Below are 22,376 nucleotides of genomic sequence, written 5' to 3'. Positions count from 1 at the left end.
ATTTGATATGTTCAATACAAAATACTGAACAGTCAACCAACCCATGGAGATTAATTTATGTATTTTTAAAAACTTTTTATTATGGCAAATTTCACCCTCCAAAATTATTTTGAAGCAAATTCCAGATATATAATTCTATAAATAATTCAGCATAAAATATTTAAAAGTGTTTTAAGAGTCCTTTAAAAAATGAAAATAAGGAATCCTAAAAAATAAACCCAACAACTATATTTAAATAAAAATAAAAAATCCCAATGCTATTGTCATATCTAAAAAAATTAACATGAATTTATTCCTAAGTGAGAAATACACTGAAAATACTTGCCAAAATAAGCAGTTCAGTAATAGCTGTATTACTTATTCAGTCAGATTCTAAAATAAGTTTTACTGGATGTTTCAAAGGCCATTAGCATAAAAATGTGAAATCTGTGGCATAACAAAAAAAAGACAGCAGTTACTGCTAAATCCACCCAAACAGCTTGGACAGAAATGACTACAATAAAAAATGTTAATATTTCCTAGTGTCTCAAACACATATGTTAATATTCATATCAGGAAGAACTTGAGTTTGAATGCTGTGCATTTAAAAGAACATCAAAATATCAACAGTCCACTGAATACACATGTAAGTTATTTTTTTTTCTTTTTAAAAGTTGCAGCCAACCCAATATAGAATTCAGCATGCAGGATCCTTTATTTTGAAATTTAAAAAAATATATAATTTATATTCTTTTGTGGGCTAAGAATTATTTTGAGGCAACAAGATTTTTAAATTATAAAATTGTTAGATATCAGAAAATTCAGGGAAATGAAAGGCCTTGAAGACTATGATTGCAAGAAAAAAAATTGAGAAAGGGACTTTTTATAGTTAAAAATCAATAACTGCTTCTCTAAGTCTCATGCATCAATTAAATGTAAAAAAGAAAATAGTTCTACAAAATAAATGAATAAACCAGCGGTTCTCAACCTTTGGGGGTCGAACGACCCTTTCACAGGGGTCGCCTAAGACCATCGGAAAACACATATATAATTACATATTGTTTTTGTGATTAAAATCACTATGCTTTAATTATGTTCAATTTGTAACAATGAAAATACATCCTGCATATCAGATATTTACATTACGATTCATAACAGTAGCAACATTACAGTTATGAAGTAGCAACGAAAATAATTTTATGGTTGGGGGTCACCACAACATGAGGAACTGTATTAAAGGGTCGCAGCATTAGGAAGGTTGAGAACCACTGGAATAAACGAAATGTAAACAGACTCATAGATAGAGAAAATAGACTGGCAGAGGGGAGTTGGGGGACTGGGTGAAAAAGGTGAAGGGATTAACAAGTGCAAATTGGTAGTTACAAAATAGTCACAGGGATGTAAAGTACAGCATAGGGAATATAGTCGATAATAATATCGTCCAGCTGGTATGGCTCAGTGGATTGAGAATCGTCCCATGGACCAAGAAGTCTTAGGTTCGATTCCCGGTCAGGACACATGCTGAGGTTGCTGCTCGATCCCCAGTAGGAGGTATATAGGAGGCAGCCAATAGATGTGTCTCTCTCATAGATGTTTCTATCTCTCCTTCTCCCTCTCCCTCCCTCTCTATCTAAAAATCAATAAAAACATATTAAAAAATAATATTGTAATAACTATGCTAAGTGACTACTGAAAATATTGGGGGAACACTTTGGGAAGTACATAATTGTCTAGCCACTATACTGCACACCTGAAACTAATACAAAATAACACTGTATGCAAACTTTAATTGAAAAATTATAAAAAAACCAAAAAACTGTAATTGAAAAATTACAAAAAAACCCTTTCTGTTTCTAATAAAAACAGAAAGAATTCTTAGAATTAGTTGCTTATTCTTCTCATGGCCTGATTTTATAATGAATACCTTTAATCATACTCATCACTAAGGATGTAGTACTGAGCACTAACTTCAAAATTACCTTTTGTGAAGGATGGCACTAAGATAATAATATCAACAGTGAGATAAACTAGATATTTATTTCTTTAAAGTCAGATTAGCATTAGTTGGGTTTTTAAAAAATACCTTAAAATACTTAACACAAAATATGTCTTTTATTTCTTTTCTACTGCCTAAACTATGCCATTAGCCCAAACCATTTCTAAATAAAATTGCTTTAAAAAAAACACTGGCAATATCTATGAAAGACAGACATAAAAATCTAAGTTAAGAGATTAAGCACAAAACATATGAAACAACTATAGTTTAATTCAATAATATAAGGATCAAATTAACACTGGGATTCAAAACCATTAAGAAGGAAATAATTAGCCTGACCCACATGGCTAAGTGGCTGAGTGTCAACCCATGAACCAGGAGGTCAAGGTTCAATTCCGGGTCAGGGCACATGCCCAGGTTGTGGGCTCAATCCCCAGTGGGGGGAGTACAGGAGGTAGCAGATCAATGATTCTCTCTCATCATTGATATTTCTATCTCTCTATCTTCCTATCTCTCTCTTCCTCTCTGAAATCAATAAAAAAATATTTAAAAAATGAAGGGACATAATATTTGTTATTTTCTACTTAACACTAAAATAAGAAAGAGTATTTAAAATTACAGCTATATGTTTATATTGTCTTAAAAACAGTTTAAGGGAAAAGTGTAAATATTTCTGTAGTGGGAAAACACAATATTGGTCTTATTATTAAACATTCATCCACACTAAAAAGAAAATACATATTTGAACATAGTGAAAGTAACTTATTAGTTATACTTGGTAAGTGCCTGACCTATGAGGCTTGAAATTATATTTCATTAGCACCTGAAAAGTTTTTTAAGACTAGTATGTAAGAATTTAATTCTATGATAATCATTTATTTCAATCTCAATACTAATTTGAATATGCTTTTTTTTTTAAACAGTCAATCCAATTGCCAACTGAATACTATGCAAATCAATTGGCACATATTCTGGGCTTGCCATAGTCACAAATGATTAGAAATTTATTATTTTGCTTCATAAAAGATTAAAATAATGGCCATAATTTTCTCTCAAAAGTTTGCAAACACTATTCTACAGGTAATTCACATAGAACCAAAGCATTATTACTTACATCGTCACTCTGCTGGGCTTCTTGCATTACGAACTCTCGGACCATGGATGGACTAAACTCTACTAGATAAGAAAATATATCTGTAGCAGCTGATCTGACTTGCAAATCATCCATGCCCTGATGAAAGGAAAATAGATTACTTAGAGATTGTTAACAAATGTTATGCTGTATTTTCTTTTTTCCCAAATCTATGTACACCTCCAACTTTTTGGATTTAATTGTACTGGAATCAAAATACATAACCTCTCTATCATTTTACAAATATTAAAAAGTTTTAGATAGCTCAATGATTAGTTTCCACCAGATTTTATCACCACAAAAATAAATACTCAGAGAATTTAAATTTAAGCATCAGCTTAGGATTATAAAGCAACACTGTAACAAAAGGTTGGTTTGTTGTTTTTTTTTTTTGGGGGGGGGAGAATTATTGATTTAAATATATGAAAAAATGTGAATGATGTCTCCTACTTAAGTCTTTAAAACCTTACAGAATCTGTCTTTGATCCTGGATTTGCCAGTTACTTTACACCTTAGTAATTGATTTCTCAATTATGATTCTCCTATTAGAGGATGCTTCTGAAAACACTTTGGGTATTTTTACTCTTTTCCACAACTTAACTTTTTAAGGTAGTGATTCTGAATGTTTGTCCTCTTTCAACATGTGAAGAATACATGATTCATAAGTTACAAAATTTTCAGGAGATTCTGAAAACATTCTATGACTCAGCAGTTCTCAAAATGTGGTGCAGGGAATCCCTACAAGGAGTCTAAGACTCTTTTCAGGAAGTGTATGAGATTAAAATTATTTTCATAATAATAAATAATACTAGGGCATTAATGGCCTCTTCACTCTCAGTCTATCACAAGTATAGTTGGGTTTTTAAGAGGCTACACAACCCGTGGTATCACAACAAATTAAATGCTGAAGCTACTATGAGACCCTATTTTCTACTAAGCCAGACATTAAAGGTATTGGTAAAAAATATGAAACAGGCCACGACCAGGTAGCTCGTCTGGATATGCCAAGATTGTGGGTTTGATCACTGGGCAAGGCACATATAAGAATCAATCAATGACTACATAAATAAGTGGACCAACAAATCGATGTTTCTCTCATTCCCTCTGCCCCGCCCCCCCCCCCCAAATCAGTAAGTAAATTTTTGAAAAATGTTTAAAAAATATGAAACAATGCCATTCTTTTCACTTAAATATATTTTGTTTTGGAAAAATTATTTTTTCATGAAAGTTATATTATTTATGTTAACATATAATTGGGTGGTTATTATTTTAAAATAAATTAATACTTAAAATACTCTCAGTTTTAATTTTTCATGTAATAAATATCAATGGATAAAACTAATAAAAGTATGAGAACCACTGCCCTAATCCCATACTGCAACATGAGCACCTTTGATTCAGTCTGCCCTCACTCCACTCACTGGTCTAGAAAGGAAAGACATTTTTATTTTGTTTCTATGAAACATACTTAATATGGTTACAGAAGAGAAAGTCTTATATGGGATTTTTATTCACCTGAAGCCATATTATATGCAAGTGATTATATAGTAATATTATAAATTTAAGTTAATAAAAATCTGAAGATTGAATACACTTGTATAATTCACTATCAAGAGAAGCATAACTTAAATTATAAAATTCAATATGCATTGCTATAATAAATACTTTCAATCCATAATATAAATCGATTACAAATTCTCAATTTCAAAAACACGAAGAAAAGCTGTATGATTACCATTACAATTTCAAGAGCAGGAAGAATGCCCAACTTTGCCAAAGTTTTGAAAAATGCATCTCTGTTTTGAGGTTGTAATGTCTGAGAAAATGCACAAAACTCCTTGAAAAAATTAACCTGTAATGTTAGAAAGTATAGTGAGACATTGATAGAAATAAATGTAAACTTAAGGCACACTGTAATGAGATAAACAACACCCTTCTCAAGGATTTTAAGTCAGCAATCTTTCATTACTTCTTAAAACCCAAGTACCTGAATATAATGTTTGAAAAATTAACAAAATGCTGGTAAACAGCAATTACTATTCTCTTCCCTCAAAGCATAGATTTTATCTCAAGAAAGTTATTATAAACACATTCATAAGAAAAAAATTTCCAAGAAGCAATTATTTATCATTCATCTATTTAAGAAGCAGTTCCCTTGCAACTTGTTTAAAAAGAAAAGCATCTCTATACTGTATCTACAACCAAGAAAATGCATGAGTTTGTAGTTCTGTCCTAACATAACCCACATATCTGATTTTGGAATTTGTAAGACACACAGTTTCCCTCATGGAGAGGGGAACCCACATCAAAATATCTTAAGAAATTTTAAAATATATAAAACAATAAGTTTGAGAATAACTATTTATAGCATAATTTAAGTACATATATTTTATCTCATACTCTAATTATAAAAAATTTTCTCTTAACAAATTCAAAATCAAAAGCCTGTATGCCAAAAGAGCAAGTGCTCTTTAAGGGTTTGAATTTCAAGAATAAATAAATTACCAATTCACGCCGTTTATCATCATCTGTAGCCTCATCTGTTAGTTGTGCAAACACTTCAGACAAAAACTTCTCATCTTCCTACATGAGAAAAAATGTTAATTTTAAAATTAACATTAATTACTATGAAATATTAAAAGTATGAATTATACTCATTTATATGATATATACAAATTATGTTTTAATTTTCAAAACTTGACTATACCATTCATTATTAGTTATACATACATTAATATTTCATGTAACTAGAAACGTCAACTATAAAGAACTCTTGGAAAACAAAAATAAATATTCTAGAAGTCATGCATAAACACTCATTTACTTTGACTTAGAGCCTCTTTAGCTCCCTTTTGGGGTCTATTTACTCTCAATTTAAACATAATTCAAACAAGTTTGAAGATCTTTAACCCACAGCAGATAAAAACTTTTTTGTGTGTGTGTGCCGCATAATTTTAGTAATTAGCTTACATGTAACATGAGATGAAAGAGGTTGAAAATCATTGGTACTGTAGAGTCTTACATGTTCTGTGGTCTCCAAGGAAACCACTGAACAAGAAAACACTACAATAACTGCCTTTCATACTGTTGAGATGAAAAAGGTTGAAAATCGCTGGTGTAGAGTCTTACATGTAAGGGCACAGCTAAATGACAATACTACCATAACTGTTTTTCATACTGAACACATATACCATTTTTAGAATTAGATCAGGCTTTAAGAGATTACCTAGTCCAATTTTAAATTTCGTAAGACTAAGTTACAAAGAGTGGATTTACCTGTGAATAGCTAGTGACAGACATAGATTTAGAATCCAAGTCTCTTGCATAATGAGATTTTTGTCATTCCCACCCAATAAAATGAACTACAGGATAGGACCCTAAATACTACAAAGTTATGAAACAAATCAAAGTCCCCCCCGCCCCACACACACACACACTAGAATGGGACAAATCTATTAAGTAACATTTAATATGCTGAGGCCCAAAACATCTAAAACAAAATGAAGGGCCATATGTTTATCATCAGTTGTTTTCAAAAAGGTATTGGAAGATTTTACATATTTAATTAGTAACTGGAATGAAAAGTTAAAAATTTCTCTTTCAGTGCTGAAATCTTGACATAGGCAAAAATATGTCAAAAAGAACAAAATCCTTGATTTTACTGGATTTGTTTTTAGCTCAACTCTCATCTATGTAATAGTGGAATTACATGTAACATGTTAAAATGTCAACATTTGAGAGAGCTGTCCTAAAACTTACTCTAAACAGGTTCTTAATCTGTAGCTGTGTGGAAATTACTTCACTTTTTTGGCTTTTAGGAATTTAATTTGCAAACATTTTACAGTATATTTCTGAATTCTGGGCACAAGGGGTTTTGAACAACTAGAAAAATTCAGGTCAACTAAAATATTATGCTTCTATCATGCTAAAGAGAATCTCAACATGTATTACAGTACATACTAGGAGCCAATGACTACACTAAATAATTTCACAGTTAAATAACTTGTTAGTCTAGGAGTTATGTGCCTTTACACTACCTCATTTTGGTCCAGTTAGCTAAAATTCTTATGTTCACTTGCCTTATATAACTTATGTAACAGCAGGTTAATACACATTTAAGAAGCTACAGATATGTACATCACAAGAAGGGTTATTTGGAAATACCTACTACCAAGCCACAAAATTTTTACATGGAAATCAGAGTTTGGCTGTAAGAAATGAGCCGTTAAGAGGCCAATGGCCATAAGCTTAATTACTTTCTTCTCACACACTGTTGAAAATAGAATTCTGCATCATGGCTGGCACATAAGAGATAATCAAGTGGTAAGCCCTAAACAATAAGTAGTTTCTAGTATCTGGCTATTTTATCAAATACATCTCATGGACCAGAAATGAATAACTTTCCTTTTTAAAGCTACACTTGATTTATATAATTATAGCCTTCACAAATAAGCCTATGATAAAATATATAAAATGACATACAAAATGTTATAAATATTTATAAATTAGTTTGCATAATTTATTTTTTCCCAAAACACTGATTTTGGTAATCAATGCTCTGAAGTCAAAAGCAGTCATTTGAAAGATACACTTCAGCTTTTGTCACTGGGTCCTTTACAACAGCTATATTGACTGTGGGTCTACTTTCTGACTTTTTTCTATCAGGAAGTGAAATGGCATCCTGAATTGTACAGTATGATTTTTAAAAATGACTTCCCATAGCCCTTGCTGGTTTGGTTCAGTGGATGGAACGTCAGCTTGCGGACTAAAGGGTTTCGGGTTCGATTCCCATCAAGGGCACATGTCCGGGTTGCGGGCTCGAACCCCAGTAGAGGGCATGCAGGACACAGCCGATCAATGATTCTCTCTCATCATTGATGTTTTTATCTCTCTCTCTCTCTCCCTTCCTTTCTGAAATTAAAAAAAAAAAAGCAGGTCCCATGCATTGTAAATGAAACATAATGTGTAAGTCTAACTTCCCTCACATTTATTACTGTGGATAACAAAAAACTGCTCAGTGAAAAATTGATCTGGAGAAGTAAACGCTACATGAAAGGTAAAGTAATAATAATAGGAAGGTGAATAATGGTTGGAAGTATCATAAAATGGAATCTCATTACTAAATACTAAGCCAGAGATTCTCAACTCTTTGGTCTCAAGAGACCTCTAAACTCTTAAAAATTACTGAGGGGCCCAAAGAGCTTTTACTATGTGGGTTATGTTTATCAATATTTACCATACTTAAAACTGATACATTTAAAAAGTTATTAATTCATTTAAAAGCAAGCTATTATGTTTATATAAATATTATTTTTATGAGAACTATATGACTCTAAAATTTAAAAATTTAGAAAGAATGGCTGTTTTACATTTTTTCAAATTTCTCTAAGGTTTGCCTTAACAGAGGACAGCTAGATTCACATATCTTCTTCAGCATTCAGTCTGCTGTGATGTGTTGTTTTGGTTGAAATATAATGAAGAAAATAGAGCCTGACACTGACATGAAGCTGGAAAAATGAAAACCTCATAGACCTGTCTAAAAGGGCTCCAGGGATCCTGAGTCGTCCACGGGCCATACTTGAGAACCAGTACACTAAGTATATAGTTGCTGCTCAATAAACTTAGTGACTCATGGAAATAACAGCGACAGTTATATAGGAAACTGTGCATACAGCATACTATCACAAGTGAAGAAAACTCTTCAAAATCATGTTTACTACATTGTTAGAGTATAAAAGATAAACATGATAAATGTGGTATAAAACTCCTATTTTACAACTCAAGGAGACAGAATAAAATTAACCTCACATAGCAAATAATCTAATTATTATTTGCTGAAAATGAACGAATATTTTTCAATCCTGGCTGCACATTGTAATTACTTGGGCAGTTTTAAGCACTCATACTTATACATATCCCAATAATAACTAAGTCTAACAAAATGGAATAAAAGATGATTTAAAAATAGCTGCTCCTGTTTGGGATTATGGGAAAGTTCTGAAAATGGACAGAGGTGAATGTACTTAATGTTGAGAATCGTACACTTAATGGTTAAAATGGTGAATTTCATGTCATGTGTATTCTACCACAATTTTTAAAAAGGAAAAAAAAAGTTAAATAAAACCCAGCTACATCATAGGACACTTAAAAATATGAAAGGTCACATTAAGATTCTCCTTCAGAAAGCCATGAGGTAAAACCAAAGAAATCTTTCAAAAAGAAGGAATGACCAGCAGCTTGAACAATTAATGAAACTAAACATCTGAAAACAAAATTATAAAGAACACCTTACTTACCTGCAACATGCTGACTATCTCAACTTTGTTGAAGAAAATAAAAGATGTAAGAGTAGAAAGAAAATTCTCTTCAAAAACGGATGGCGTCGGCAAAATGATGTCCTGAATGTACTGTACCCTGTAAGTCTGATGTATTTTTTGCCTTAGTTCAGAGTCTGTTATTGGTATAACTTCCTTAAACTTTGCAGTTTTGGTCAGGAATTCTCTGTGCCTTTTTGGCTGAGCCAAAGCAGGGTCATATTCAAGGCATCCCACAACATCCATGATACACTCATCAGAAAACATTACCTCAAACAGAGTTGCCTTATTTAGGAATAAGATCCCTCTAATAATTTCATACAAATGGTGTAAGCCTTCAGTGTTTTCTAGGTTCTCACAAGCTTGGAAGAGCTGCAGTAGTTTTTTAATATAGCCTTCATTTTCCAAGGCCAGAGCCAGCTTTTCCCTACGGATAGGTGAGGAGAGAACTGAGGTAACTAAGTCAGCAATCTCTTCAAGTTTATTGAGTTCACATGTGGGCAGGTCAATCAGATGACTAGTTTCAGGCATTTCTTCAAATCGTTCTTCTTCTGATTCATCAATGAGGTCCTGTGTGACTTCCACTGATGGATCCTTACCTTGAACCTGAAAATATCCAAGTATAGCTGGTTACCTTAAAATATAAATACACTCAAATTTTTGGAAATCATATTACTGACCATTGAGCTTAAGTAAAAATAAAGAAACTATCTACTCCCAGTTAAGAAAAGTCTAATGATTTAGAGCCATACGTCAAATAAGCGAATCAGAAGATTCACACTACAATTTCTTTGGCCACTTTATTACACTATGTGGCACTATTACTGGAAAGATCTAGGGGGAAAAAATGACTGCAGTCAGATGCATAAAACTACTAAGAACCTTCAGTGAGAAGAATCACTAGAGGGAAAAGCTGATGTCAATGAAAATGACAACAGTCAAAATCCTATATAATAAAAGGCTAATATGCAAATTGTCCCCTCGTCCAGGAGTTCAACCAGGGGGCGGGGCCGGCTGGCCAACTGCCCATGGCCTCCCCCCTCGCCCCCAATCACCCTCCAACCCTGATTGGGGGCGAAGCCAGCCAGACCCCACCCATGCACGAATTCATGCACCGGGCCACCAGTAGACTATAATAGGATATCACAGTAGGCAACCACTTTATAGAAAACTAGAGGCCCAGTGCACAAAACTCCTGCACGTGGCGGGGGGGGTGGTGTTGTCCCTTCAGCCTGGCCTGCCCTCTCAGGGAATGTCCAACTGATGGCTTAGGCCCACTCCCTGCAGGAGGCCTAAGCCATCAGTAGGACATCCTTAGTGCTGCTGCAGAGGTGGGAGAGGCTCCCGCCACTGCTGCTGCGCTTGCCAGCCGTAAGTCCGGCTTCTGGTTGAACGGTGCTTCCCCCTGTGGGAGCGCACAGACCATCAGGGGGCAGCGACTGCATTGATTGTCTGCCCCCTAGTGGTCAGTGTGTGTCATAGCGACAGGTTGTTCCACCGTTGGGCCGAAACCAGCTCTCCGACATCCCCCGAGGGGTCCCAGATTGCGAGAGGGCGCAGGCCAGGCTGAGAGACCCCATCAGTGCACAATCGGGGCCAGGGACGGATGCTGGAGGTTGGCCAGCTGGTGGGGGCCACAGGAGGGCTCCAGGGCGTGTCTGGCCTGTCTTGCTCATTCCTAATCAGCTAGAACCTAGCAGCATGCTAACCTACTTGTTGGAGTGTCTGCCCCCTGATGGTCAGTGCACATGATAGCAAGTGGTTGAGCAGCCTTAGCATATCATTAGATATTATGCTTTGATTGGTTGAACAGGCAACCGGACGACCAGACACTTAGCATATTAGGCTTTTATTATAGAGGATGGCAGCTAAAATGAATGTTATGATTAATTTAAAATTCCAGTGACTGTTCACAGCAAAGATTTACCTAAGGAGACATAATTATTAAATGTAATGTGGGTGCAGCCACTGTGGAAAGCATATGGAGTTACCTCAAAATATTAAAAATGGAACTGCTTTATGACCTAGCGATTCTACTTCTGGGATTATATCAGAAGAAAACTGAACACTAATTTGAAAGAATATATGCATCCCTATGTTCATTGCAGCATTATTTACTATAGTCAAGATTTGGAAGCAGCCCAAGTGTCCACCAGTGGATGAGTGGATTAAAAAGCTGTGGTACATTTATGCAATGGCATACTAATTGGCCATATAAAAGAAGGGAATCTTACCCCTTTTGACAGCATGAATGGACCTGGAGAGGATTATGCTAAGTGAAATGAGCCCATTAGAGAAAGATAAGTAACATATGATTTCATTTATATGCAGAATCTAATTGAACAAAAATAAACTAACAAACAAAATAGAAACAGACTCATAGATAGAGAACAGACTAACAGCTGTCAGAAGGGAGAGGTGTTGCTGAGCTAGGTGAAAAAGGTGAAGGATCAAGCAAAAAACAACAACAAAAAAAACCAACAAAAAACTCATAGACAATAGTATGGTGACCAGAAGGAAAGAGGAATGGGGGGAAGTAGAAAGGGGTTAAATGGTAATGGAAGGAACTTGACTTGGGGTGGTAGACACACAATATAATATATCAATGATGTATTATACAATTGTACACCTAAAACCTACATAATTTTAGTAACAGATGTCACCCTAAATAAATTCAATAAAAAATGAAAAAGAAATAAATGTAATGTGGAATTCTTAATGGGATCCTGGAACAGAAAAAGGATACTGGATTTTAAACTGAGGATATCTGATTAGAGAATGGGCTTTAGCTAATAATAGTATATGAATAATAATAATAAATGTTTAGTTCATTAATTGTAACAAGTTTATCATATTAATATAAGATACTAATAACAGGAGAACTAGGGGTGGTGATGTCAGGGAGGGGAGTATACAGAAACTCTACTTTCTGCTCATATTTTCTGTAAATCTGAATCTTTTAAAATAAAAACTTTATTTAAAAAAATTCCAGTTATCTGAGAGTTACCATTTATCCTATATCATGTAAGTTCTTCACAAGTTGAAGCTGTGAGCACTTTCGATCATTAGTCTCTGGTACACAGTATTCATGAACATTAGGCAAATGGGTGATGAAATATATAAAATCTTAAAGCTTTAGAACATAAATATTTAACTTTTTGTTTGTTGTTGAAAGATCTTGACATTTTACCGGGTATTAAAATCTGAAGTGATAAACAAAATTATGATAACTAAAAAAAATTTTAAGTAAAAAATTTTGCTGTAAAATATAGAAGAAATTTCTAGATTAGGTTACCAAAATCTCACATGAAGACATTACCTCTCCACATATACATCTTCTAGGTAAAAAGAAAAAAAAATTCAAGAAAGCATATAAATGTTAAGTTAAATATTATTCAAAGACCCTTACCTGACAAATTTTTTCCCAGATCTCATCACAGCCAGCTTTTTCCTGAAAACTTAGAGCCAGATCATAGTTTTCAGCTTCTGACCAAACGATTAATGTATCCTGTTTAAAAACAAAGACTTCTAAATCATCACACTTGAAAAGAAACAAAATATAAAAAAGACAGAAAACAGCACAGCAATGAAAAATGCCCTCTCATAAGTGCAATTAATGGACACTTGATTGACATCATATAACTATTTTGTTACCCATTGAAACTTTAGTAATATACTGGCAATGACATAGTAGCTTTGTCACTAAAACTGACATTGAGCAATATTGTAAAACAAAAAAGTCTAAAACAGGTTAGCAGGCTCTGGCTCATGTTACCAAGAAATGTTTAATGGAAAGTCTAGCCATTCTTGGCTAAACTGTAAGTAGATATTCTAATCATCTACTTTCTATTGTTTCCAGAAAGTCAGCTGTTCCACTCACCAACCACCTACAAGTTTATTTTTTCCTTAAGCCAGTTGTCAACTGGTTGTAAATAGGCTAATAGCTAAAAATATCTTAAGGTTTAACCCTTTCTATTTTTGTTTTTTAAAAACATCTGGAAAAGCCTTCAGAATATTAAGAAATATAAAATGAAGGTGAAATGAAGAAAACTTGCTTTATCTGTACTACCAATAGCACCTAGTTCAGCAGCTTAGGTTGTAGAAAAATTAAGAACCACCGGTTCAGGTAAGTACTTTCCCAGAATGCCCTTAATTATATCCCCACCAAAAGGTTAGTTATGCATTTAGGAAAAAGTTGTCAACCCCTTTATTAAAAACTAAGGTCTGGGTTTAAACTAAAACGCACATACATGTTTAAACACTAAAATCACTGCAACACTCAAATAAAATGAAAATTCTTTTAGGATACATAATGAAAGTTTAATATGGCTAAAACTGTAATTTTCAAAATATGAATATTTGAATTTATACCCTAATTAGCAAAAATATAATCTACAAAAACACCGTATTTAATAGTTGTTCATCTGACCTTGTACTAAAAAATATAAAATCGAAAGTGAGTCCCAGATTAATAAAGACAAAGTCTTCAAAATAAAAATTTTTCAATATTCTGGTAGTTCTAACCAGTAAATAAAAAAAAAAATGCTTTAATTAATCCAGGCCTCAGATGACTATCCATTTTGCTGTGTGATCAGGTAAAAAGAACAGGTGGAAATCAGTTTTCTAGCTTCTGCCTAGCTATGCTTCTTGGAAGGGAAATTTGCCACCAGATTATAAAATTTTATCAGGTCACACTTTTATTTAAAAACTCTCAGTGGCTCCCCCCATCTACAGGAGAGGTTTTGAAACCTTTTTTTTTTTTTTAAACAAACCCAGCAAAACTCTTTTAACAAACAAAATTTACTAAAAATCTCCATGTTAAAAAAATAAAAGACAAAAACAGTGTTAGTTAGGTTAAAGCACTAAGACACCTGCTCAGGGTCTATGTACTTTCCTCAGTCCCTGAGTTGTCTTAGATCCCTCTTCAAAACAGCTTCCTGAACAGTGGTCTCCAAAACATCTTTACCTGTGCTCAAATTACTTATATTATATACAGGAACATAATATTAGTATAGCAATACTTTTAAAAACATACACTAAAATAGAAATAGAAAGGTTTACATAAAGATAAAATAAATAATACTTTTAAATGTCTGAATTATAATTTCTCTCTACCATTATTAACATTTTAAGATGCAGTATACATTTAGGGCACAGTATACTCACAAATGACAGTAGACACAAATTCATATTTAACATCACTGTTTTAATAATTCTGAATTTTTGGAATGGGTAACTTCTTGTAAGATCTATGTTATCATTGTTTCTTTTTGACTGAACAATTACACTAGGAGTATAAATGTCAGTTTAATTATTACCTTGTTCACTTGCACTTACATTATTGTTACCAACCATTTTTAAGGCACTTGTTTCTTTTGTTAGGATTACAGGTTAGTTTAAATTGAAAAATACCTGTAAACAGTTATCTGCACAGATAGGCTACAATAATTCACAATAGGTGAAGAACTCTTTTCATGGAAATGTTACTCTTCTTTCAGAATACCGTATCTGTTTTTGACTCTTGACCATGTGACCTTATATTAAATATTTAGCAAAACAATTTCTGAAAACGGGTTTCTTCTCAAATTCTAGTGCTTCAATCTATGCATTCCACTTTGGAGAGAACGAAATCCAAAACCTTTATTCCAGGCACCAAAGCCTTTTCAATTTTGGTTCCAATCTACCTTCTAAGAGGAAGTCCAGGTAAGCAGCAAAGTCTGAATTAAGGTTACCCAAATCCTCCTCTTAATCATTTTCTTTTGTTCTTTCCTTCCCATTCCTAATGGAAACTTTTCCCCCTAAGCCAGTCAAAATCCCTAAAACTAAATGGGATTTATATTGAGAATCCTTTTTTCAATGCAGAAAGGATTGACTTTGGGAAATGCCTCTTCTTAGGGGGCAGATCTGGAGCGAAGCCCAAGAACCCTTATTTTTAACTAGGGTCCGAGGTAATTCTTTGGATAGGTCAAATTTGAGAACCTGACCTTAGTGTATCTCTAGTTGATAAACCGAGGATAGGGAAGTGCCATCGGAGTAGGCACCTTTCAGTTCTAGTATCTACTCCAAATGGGTGACAAAACTCTATTCTTCCTTCTGTCCCTTCTCTACACTGTTGTTGCAGTTGAAAAAATTACTGGGAAGAAGCACTTCTTAGAATTGTTTATTCCATCGGTTAGTGTAAAAGCTCCTATGTGAGTACAGAGTTGGCACAAGAATATATAAAACAGAATGAGAAGTGTCAGCCTATCCAAAAAGTCTAGATAGAGCCAAGTACAATTTTTCATAGTAAGGTCTGCTTTTTACCATTGTGCTTTGTGATATATTTTTTGCTCATTTGTGTGGTACTCATATCTTTGGGACATTATTAATGCCTCTGTTTAAACCAAGAGAAGCTTAGAGTTTTTCCTCCTCTATTAACTAAAACATTTAATCACCACTATATCCCTGTGGAAATCAGATTTAAAATAAGCTTTCAGGGAGAATAGAAAAGTTATATTTGGTCTCATCCTTTAAAAAAAAATAAGGTGATTATTTTCCATGTTTTATTCCCACCCAAGCCCAGGATATGTACTATAATAAGACATGAGCTAGAGAAACTTGACAATTTAATCTTTACCAAATCAGGTTTTTACAATGTAGTACTATTATAAGAAAATGTCATTTTCAATCTTATATATTAATACACATTATTGACCATATATTGTTGAAATCAGAGGTTCTTAATCCAGAGTCTAAATGATACTTTAAAACTGTATCACATCTCTTTTGGGTAGAGTCTCCAGTTTTTAATATCATATTCACAAAGACACATTTAAAAGGATCTTACAAACCAATGGATTGTCTGTTTAAGTTTACTTCTCCAGTACTGATCCACTTCATTAACATGAATAAATCCAGAGTCATGAAATGTCTGAAACACCACAGTTGCTAGACCAACCCTATTAATTCTGACAAAATTCAATATAGAGAGAGCTGAAGTTTTCCAAAAGGAATTTTTAAAAAGGGAAATATAAATATCAGGTTTACAGAATTTAATTTGTAGATTCAAAATCAATTTAAAAGTATGAAAACGAGTTTATCCAGATAATGTAGCATCTAACTCTCTAGTAGTTCCTAATAGTTAACCTAGTTCCTCTAGGATGCATTTTTAAAATATAGTATGGTAAAACATATAGGCCAAGACAGACATGATGACACTACTTATAAACAGTAGTAATAGCTTATCTTTCCCAAATCAGTGATATATATGAATACAAGTAGAATAATCCTCAACTAGAATTAGGACCCAACTCCAAGTTTCACGGTCCACTATTTCTGTGACTTTCATTGAAGTATTTCACCTCTGATCTTATTTCCACTGAAGAGAGGAAAATGCTGCCTACATTGGGCTTACTATATTATTATGAATATAGTTCTCTCACTGAACTTATGTGTCAGGTACTGTGCTAAAGCGTTTTTCATACATTAATTCATAGCTATTCTACAATGTAGGTAGTATCTCTAAAAGATGAGATTCAGAGAAAATTTGCTCAAAATCACACAACTAGAAATAAAATTAAACCCACATTCCTATTACTATGCCACATGATAAATATGATCAAATTCTAAAAAACCCCATAAAATTCTTAACAACTTTGCTTCCCAAGCTTCTCCCCTGTGGCATTGTTTATCTAGGCATCTCCCTAAACACATAAATAAGAAAAATCTGTCTCCATCTGATTCCGATTCCTCCTTGGCCCCACTCCAAACCAACACCCAGAACACAACTCTACGTATCACCTTACTCAATCCTCCAAAGCTAATTATTCACATCCTCTACTCATGCAACTGATGTATAATTCGAAGTACAGAGTGGATTCTACTCATTACAAATTCATGCTGTCATTTAAAGCATCATTCAAAATTATAGAAATCTCATTCTCCCTTGTATACTCATTAGTTCATTCCCCATAATGACTCTCAGGCTAAACCCTAATACCCTTAATTTTGTTTTATTTTTTTTTCCAATTAAGAGCTAGGTACAATAAATATATGATCATTTTCATCCATACCTTCATCTCAACGGACATTCTACTAACCAAAACCTAGAATATTTGCAATCTTTCTTTTGCAGGATATGGAACAGCCATTTGCTGAATGAATGATTGTCCTTTCCTTACCAAAATTCTGTTCTTCTTTGGTTTGAAGACATTTTCCTGATTCTCTACTTTTTCCAATTGCTTAATCTTCTTTTACTGAATCTTCCTTCTTCCTGATGATCAAACACCGAAACCAGCAGTATGCCCTGTCAATTCTACCTCCAATACATGTTTCAAATCCATCCATCTCTTTCCATCTCCACTGCCATCACCGCTAACCTGACTCAACATTATCTTTTGCTTTGACTATGCTGCGATCTCTCAACTAATATCCAATCCCAGTTATTGGCCCTCTTCCATTCCACAGATTAATGTTACTATTTTGGATCATGTCATTCCTCGAATGAAAACTGTCAGAAATGTTTAAATGGACTTTAAAAAAACCAAACTAAAGATAGTGACCAACCCATAAACATCACTCACCCAAGTATTACTGGATGAATAAATTAATGTGGACAATTCAGCAAAGCTCAGTCTTAAGCTTTATTCTATTCTATGCTCTTGCAAAGGTGGTCCCCTCTTGCAGCTAAAAATATCATTTAATGATTCTCAAATTAGAATCTCCTACAACAAACTCTTACTGTATTTCTAGTCCTGGGTGTTCTTTATAAGACCTTTCCATTTATTCTACAATCATTTTAAAGCTTAAATTAAAATAAAAAAGCAAGGCACTGAACAGTTTATGGCATGCTACATGTATGTCAATAAAAGAAGTATCTGTGACTATACATATTTTTTTACATATGTATAAAACCTCTAGGAAGATATACAAGAAAATGGTAACACTGGTAGCTTCTAGCAAGGGAAACTGTATGGATGGAGTCCAGGATGGGAGGTTTTACCAAATACTGTCCTAATCTATAATAATAAAAGTATAATATGCTAATTAGACCTTATGTCCTTCCGGACAAAGCCGGGGCTGTGAGGGGAGCCTGGATCCTGGGTGCCAGAGGAAGCTGGTGCCCGGCAGCCGGGGAAGGCCTACTCTTGCATGAATTTCATGCATTGGGCCTCTAGTTTTTAACACAATAAGCGCCCAGCCTGTTTTGTCTTCCGGACGTTAAGTATAGTGTCAGTCACCGGTGACTGATTGGACACTTAATGTGTTATAATGTGAATATATTATCCATTTAAAATAAGCCTCTAACCAAATGATTAAACCTGCTTTCTTCTCAACTTCCCAGTTTTTGGGGGGAACCATCATTTTCCTGGTTCCAAGATTCAAAAACACTACCAGTAACTTTTGATTCCTTTTCTTTCATATATAACCATTCACCAAATCTTCCAGCACTTTCTTGAAAATATAGTGGAATTCTCCTCCTTTCCCATTCCATTTACTACACTGAAACAGACTTTCATTTTTTTAAATCTGAATTATTGTAAAAGGTCTTGCTACCTAAAGCTGTTTCCCTCCACATCCCAATTCATTATTCATGACTTTGCCATACCCCTTCCGAAACACAGTATCACTTTCTTCATGTTGGGTCCCTACTCAAGAACCTATAATGGGTCCCTTTTGTTTAGCAAACCAAGCTCTCAAATAAGAAACCTAGGCTGCAAATAGCCTTAATACCTTTTGTATTAGGTGTACTATTTCCTTCTCTATCACAGTTCCTGTAGCAGATACTGTACCACCAACCAGAGTGAAGTTTTTCTTAATAATTCTGGCCGAAGTCAATCTCTTCCTTCTAATTTTCTACTGCCCAATACTGTGGAATACAAGTTGCTTTTCATAATATTTTGTGTTGGCATATACCTACTGTATAGTCATTAAACTTAGCTTTTCTGTGCCTTAGTTGCTGTATCTGTGAAATTCTTTCATCATCTTTCAACGGAGTTAAAACACTTTATCAGCTATTTTATTATCATTCTGTAATTGTTTCACCTGTTAGGTCTTGTCTCCCAATAAAACCAAGGATAAGAACTTCCTTATACTTCTTTCCTAAACCCAATGAACACAAATTGTGCTATATAGAAGAGGTACATATCTCAATGACACTTTCAAGACGAGCAGGGCTGAGTCTACATAACTTAAAAAAAATTGTTCGCATATGCATCAGGCACTTTATTACCCATTTAAAATAAGCTGTATGGTAATTCTCTTCCCTTTCCAATGTGTGTATTGGCTCCTTTCAGGTAAGTGTATCTTCTTCCCATTTACTACTTCAGTATTGTCCACAGTATGGAAGAAAAATGTGAATCATGATAGCCTACTGATATTGAGTATCTGACATTCAACTAAACTCTAACTTATTTTGAACACACAATTAATTACTTAGCTCATTTTAGAACTATGTTAAAAAAAGAATATTCCTCTCTGAATTTATTCAATGTATTTTAAATATTGTAAAATATCCTATAAACTATGGATGTCTCATTCATTCAGTAGTTTTTTAAAATTAAAATCCACCAATGATCAATATACTTCATATAAACATTTGGAAATAAATAATTTCTAGACTAATTTACTGAATAACTTAAATGACATTCTACAAAAGGTAGAACTTAGAAAAATAGCAATGTGTTCAGAAATCCCAATTTGTGTAACTTGGTAAAAAGTGCAAATGGAACAAGATTTTGATGAAAATATGAAAAATCGTTCAAAGTTTAACATAACCCCTAAATGGCTCTTGGATTTATATTAGAAAAGTGCATTCAATTTAAACAAAAATAAAGTAAAACAAGTGACCCCATTTACACAGGTTTATCATTCTTACATTCAAGCTTTTCCATATTATTATTGCCAAAGAGTTTTCTTAAACTTTAATGTTTTTAGTAAAAGTACCTCAATTAGAAAAAAAATATATAGTCCAGTAGTGTATTATTTGAATGTTGATTAATTACAGAAAACATTTTCCTAATAGCACAATTTTTTTTTAATTAAGATTTTTTTCCCTCCAACACTTTAATTTTCTAGTGGCGTAACATTACAAACAAAACCATGTCCCAAAGTTTCTAAATACCACTGTGTATTTTTGGACTAATGCTGGGGGGACTATTTTATATACCAACCTCTGCCATAATGTGTTCTTTCCAATAGTTAACAATAGCCAAAAGATCTTGAAAACAATCTGAGAAGAATCCATATTATAACTAGTTTGTAGGGAGTCACATGTAAAACCACAGTTCCTGAGAATTTTATATTCATACAGATAGGGAAAAAAAATTCACAAAATTTTAGTATTTCTTTCCCCACAAACAAGCAAGCAAACAAAAAATCTCGTAAGTGGCTATCTGGCAAAATTCAGGGCAAAGGGAGAGAAACCATCTGTCTTGCTGACTTAGAAATTAAATTTAATTTAATGTGCTATACCTTAAAATGTCTAAGGTATAGGAAACATCTTCAAGTGTTCAAAACAGGACAAATGTTTAATTTGATTCTCCATTAGGAAGGACACATAATATTTTCTAAGTAGAGGAAAAAAACCCCCTAAATCATTTAGTTTAAATAAATATTGAAAACTAAAAAATATTTCAAAGAACTGATGAAGAATATATTGCATACACAAAACAATTGTTTAACAGTAAGACTTTTACTAATTATGCATTATGCAACAGACATAGTTTCATTCTTCCAACAGGAAGTATTTGTTTCTGGGTATTGAAATTTTCATTGGCCTTAAAGAAAGTAGGCATCGATGATGTAAATATGTTAACATAATTTATCTTTTCCTTCAAAAATCTCTGCCATATTCACTTTACATACCACACACACAAAAATAAAACTGAAAATAATCCAAATGTCTAACAATAGGTATATACATCAGAATACTGTACAGTGGCTTTTCATTTTTAAAAAACACACAACTAGATCTACATTATTAACATGAACAAATCTCCAAAATAACGTTGAGTGAAAAATGAAAGTTGCAGAATACATGTAAGAGTACGAGGTCAATTGTATCAGTTTAAAAACACACAAAAGACTACATATTATTCATGGATACATACATATGCAGAAAAGGTATAAAAGCATGTACAGAAATAATACACATCAACTTCAGAATAGTGGTTACCTACAGGGAAGATAGAGAATGGATAGAATGAGATGGGTACAAAGGGGGCTTTAACTCTACCCACAAAGTTGAAAATTACAAAAAGATTTGAAACAAATATGGTATGTTAACATTGTTCAATCTGGTGGTGTTACACAGAAACTCATTGTATTATTCTCTATACTTTTCAATTTTGAAATCTTTCATAATGAAAATAAAAACATTCACAGAATAAAGAAAAAGTTGAATCACCGCTGCCATTTCCAGAATAAATAATTTGGTATGCTAAAACACAACACAGGCTTTCTTTTCCCAAATAAGACAATAAATATTAACAGAAAACATTATATAATTGACAATGTACACTTTTGTAAAGAATCACTGATTATTATATTAAAAAATACAATTAAAGAACAGGATTTCAATGCTTCTACTTCAAAACTCTACCTTTGCTTGAGTTAGAGGATCTAATTTCACACCACAAACAGGCTTTCCTTGCTTTAGAGAGTACCCCTTCGAATTTTCTTGTATGCCACTTCCTTTAAATGTGGTTGAGAATAAAAGGCTTAGTGTACAACAGGGTATAGCAGAGACCTAGCTACCTGTAAGTTAAATAAGACTAATGAATACATTGTATTCTCATATAAACTAACAGTGGCTCAATTCAAAGATAATAAGTTATTTCCAGTACATAAACTTTCACTTTTCAGTTTGAAACTTTTAACCTGTAAGGGAAATATATATGGTCTGTTACTTTGTTTACCAAACATTTTTTTTCTTGTCAGGAAAGCTTTCCCATCTTTGTCAGATTAATACTTCCTT

General features: G+C 33.4%; 1 protein-coding gene across 11 annotated transcripts in view; it reads right to left on the bottom strand.

Annotated features, from left to right (window-relative positions):
• The window catches only part of PPP4R3B (protein phosphatase 4 regulatory subunit 3B), a 48,230-nt gene that overhangs the window by 23,877 nt on the left and 1,977 nt on the right, over positions 1–22,376 (bottom strand). For 8 of the 11 annotated variants that reach the window (XM_006083318.3, XM_023746718.1, XM_023746698.1 and 5 more), the window contains exons 3-7: positions 12,831–12,929; positions 9,404–10,027; positions 5,613–5,690; positions 4,843–4,959; positions 3,090–3,206 (exon numbers count right to left, since the gene is read on the bottom strand). In XM_006083318.3, the coding sequence (XP_006083380.1) occupies positions 3,090–3,206; positions 4,843–4,959; positions 5,613–5,690; positions 9,404–10,027; positions 12,831–12,929 (1,035 nt within the window). The remainder of the gene's footprint in view (positions 1–3,089; positions 3,207–4,842; positions 4,960–5,612; positions 5,691–9,403; positions 10,028–12,830; positions 12,930–22,376) is intronic. The other 3 variants (XM_023746707.1, XM_023746725.1, XM_023746724.1) reach the window with 3 other exon arrangements.

This window comes from Myotis lucifugus, unplaced genomic scaffold, assembly GCF_000147115.1.
Source record: "Myotis lucifugus unplaced genomic scaffold, Myoluc2.0 scaffold_6, whole genome shotgun sequence".
Lineage (NCBI taxonomy): Eukaryota > Metazoa > Chordata > Mammalia > Chiroptera > Vespertilionidae > Myotis > Myotis lucifugus.
The sequence above is the reverse complement of the archived record's forward strand: the minus strand, read 5'-3'. Positions and strand labels throughout refer to the sequence as shown.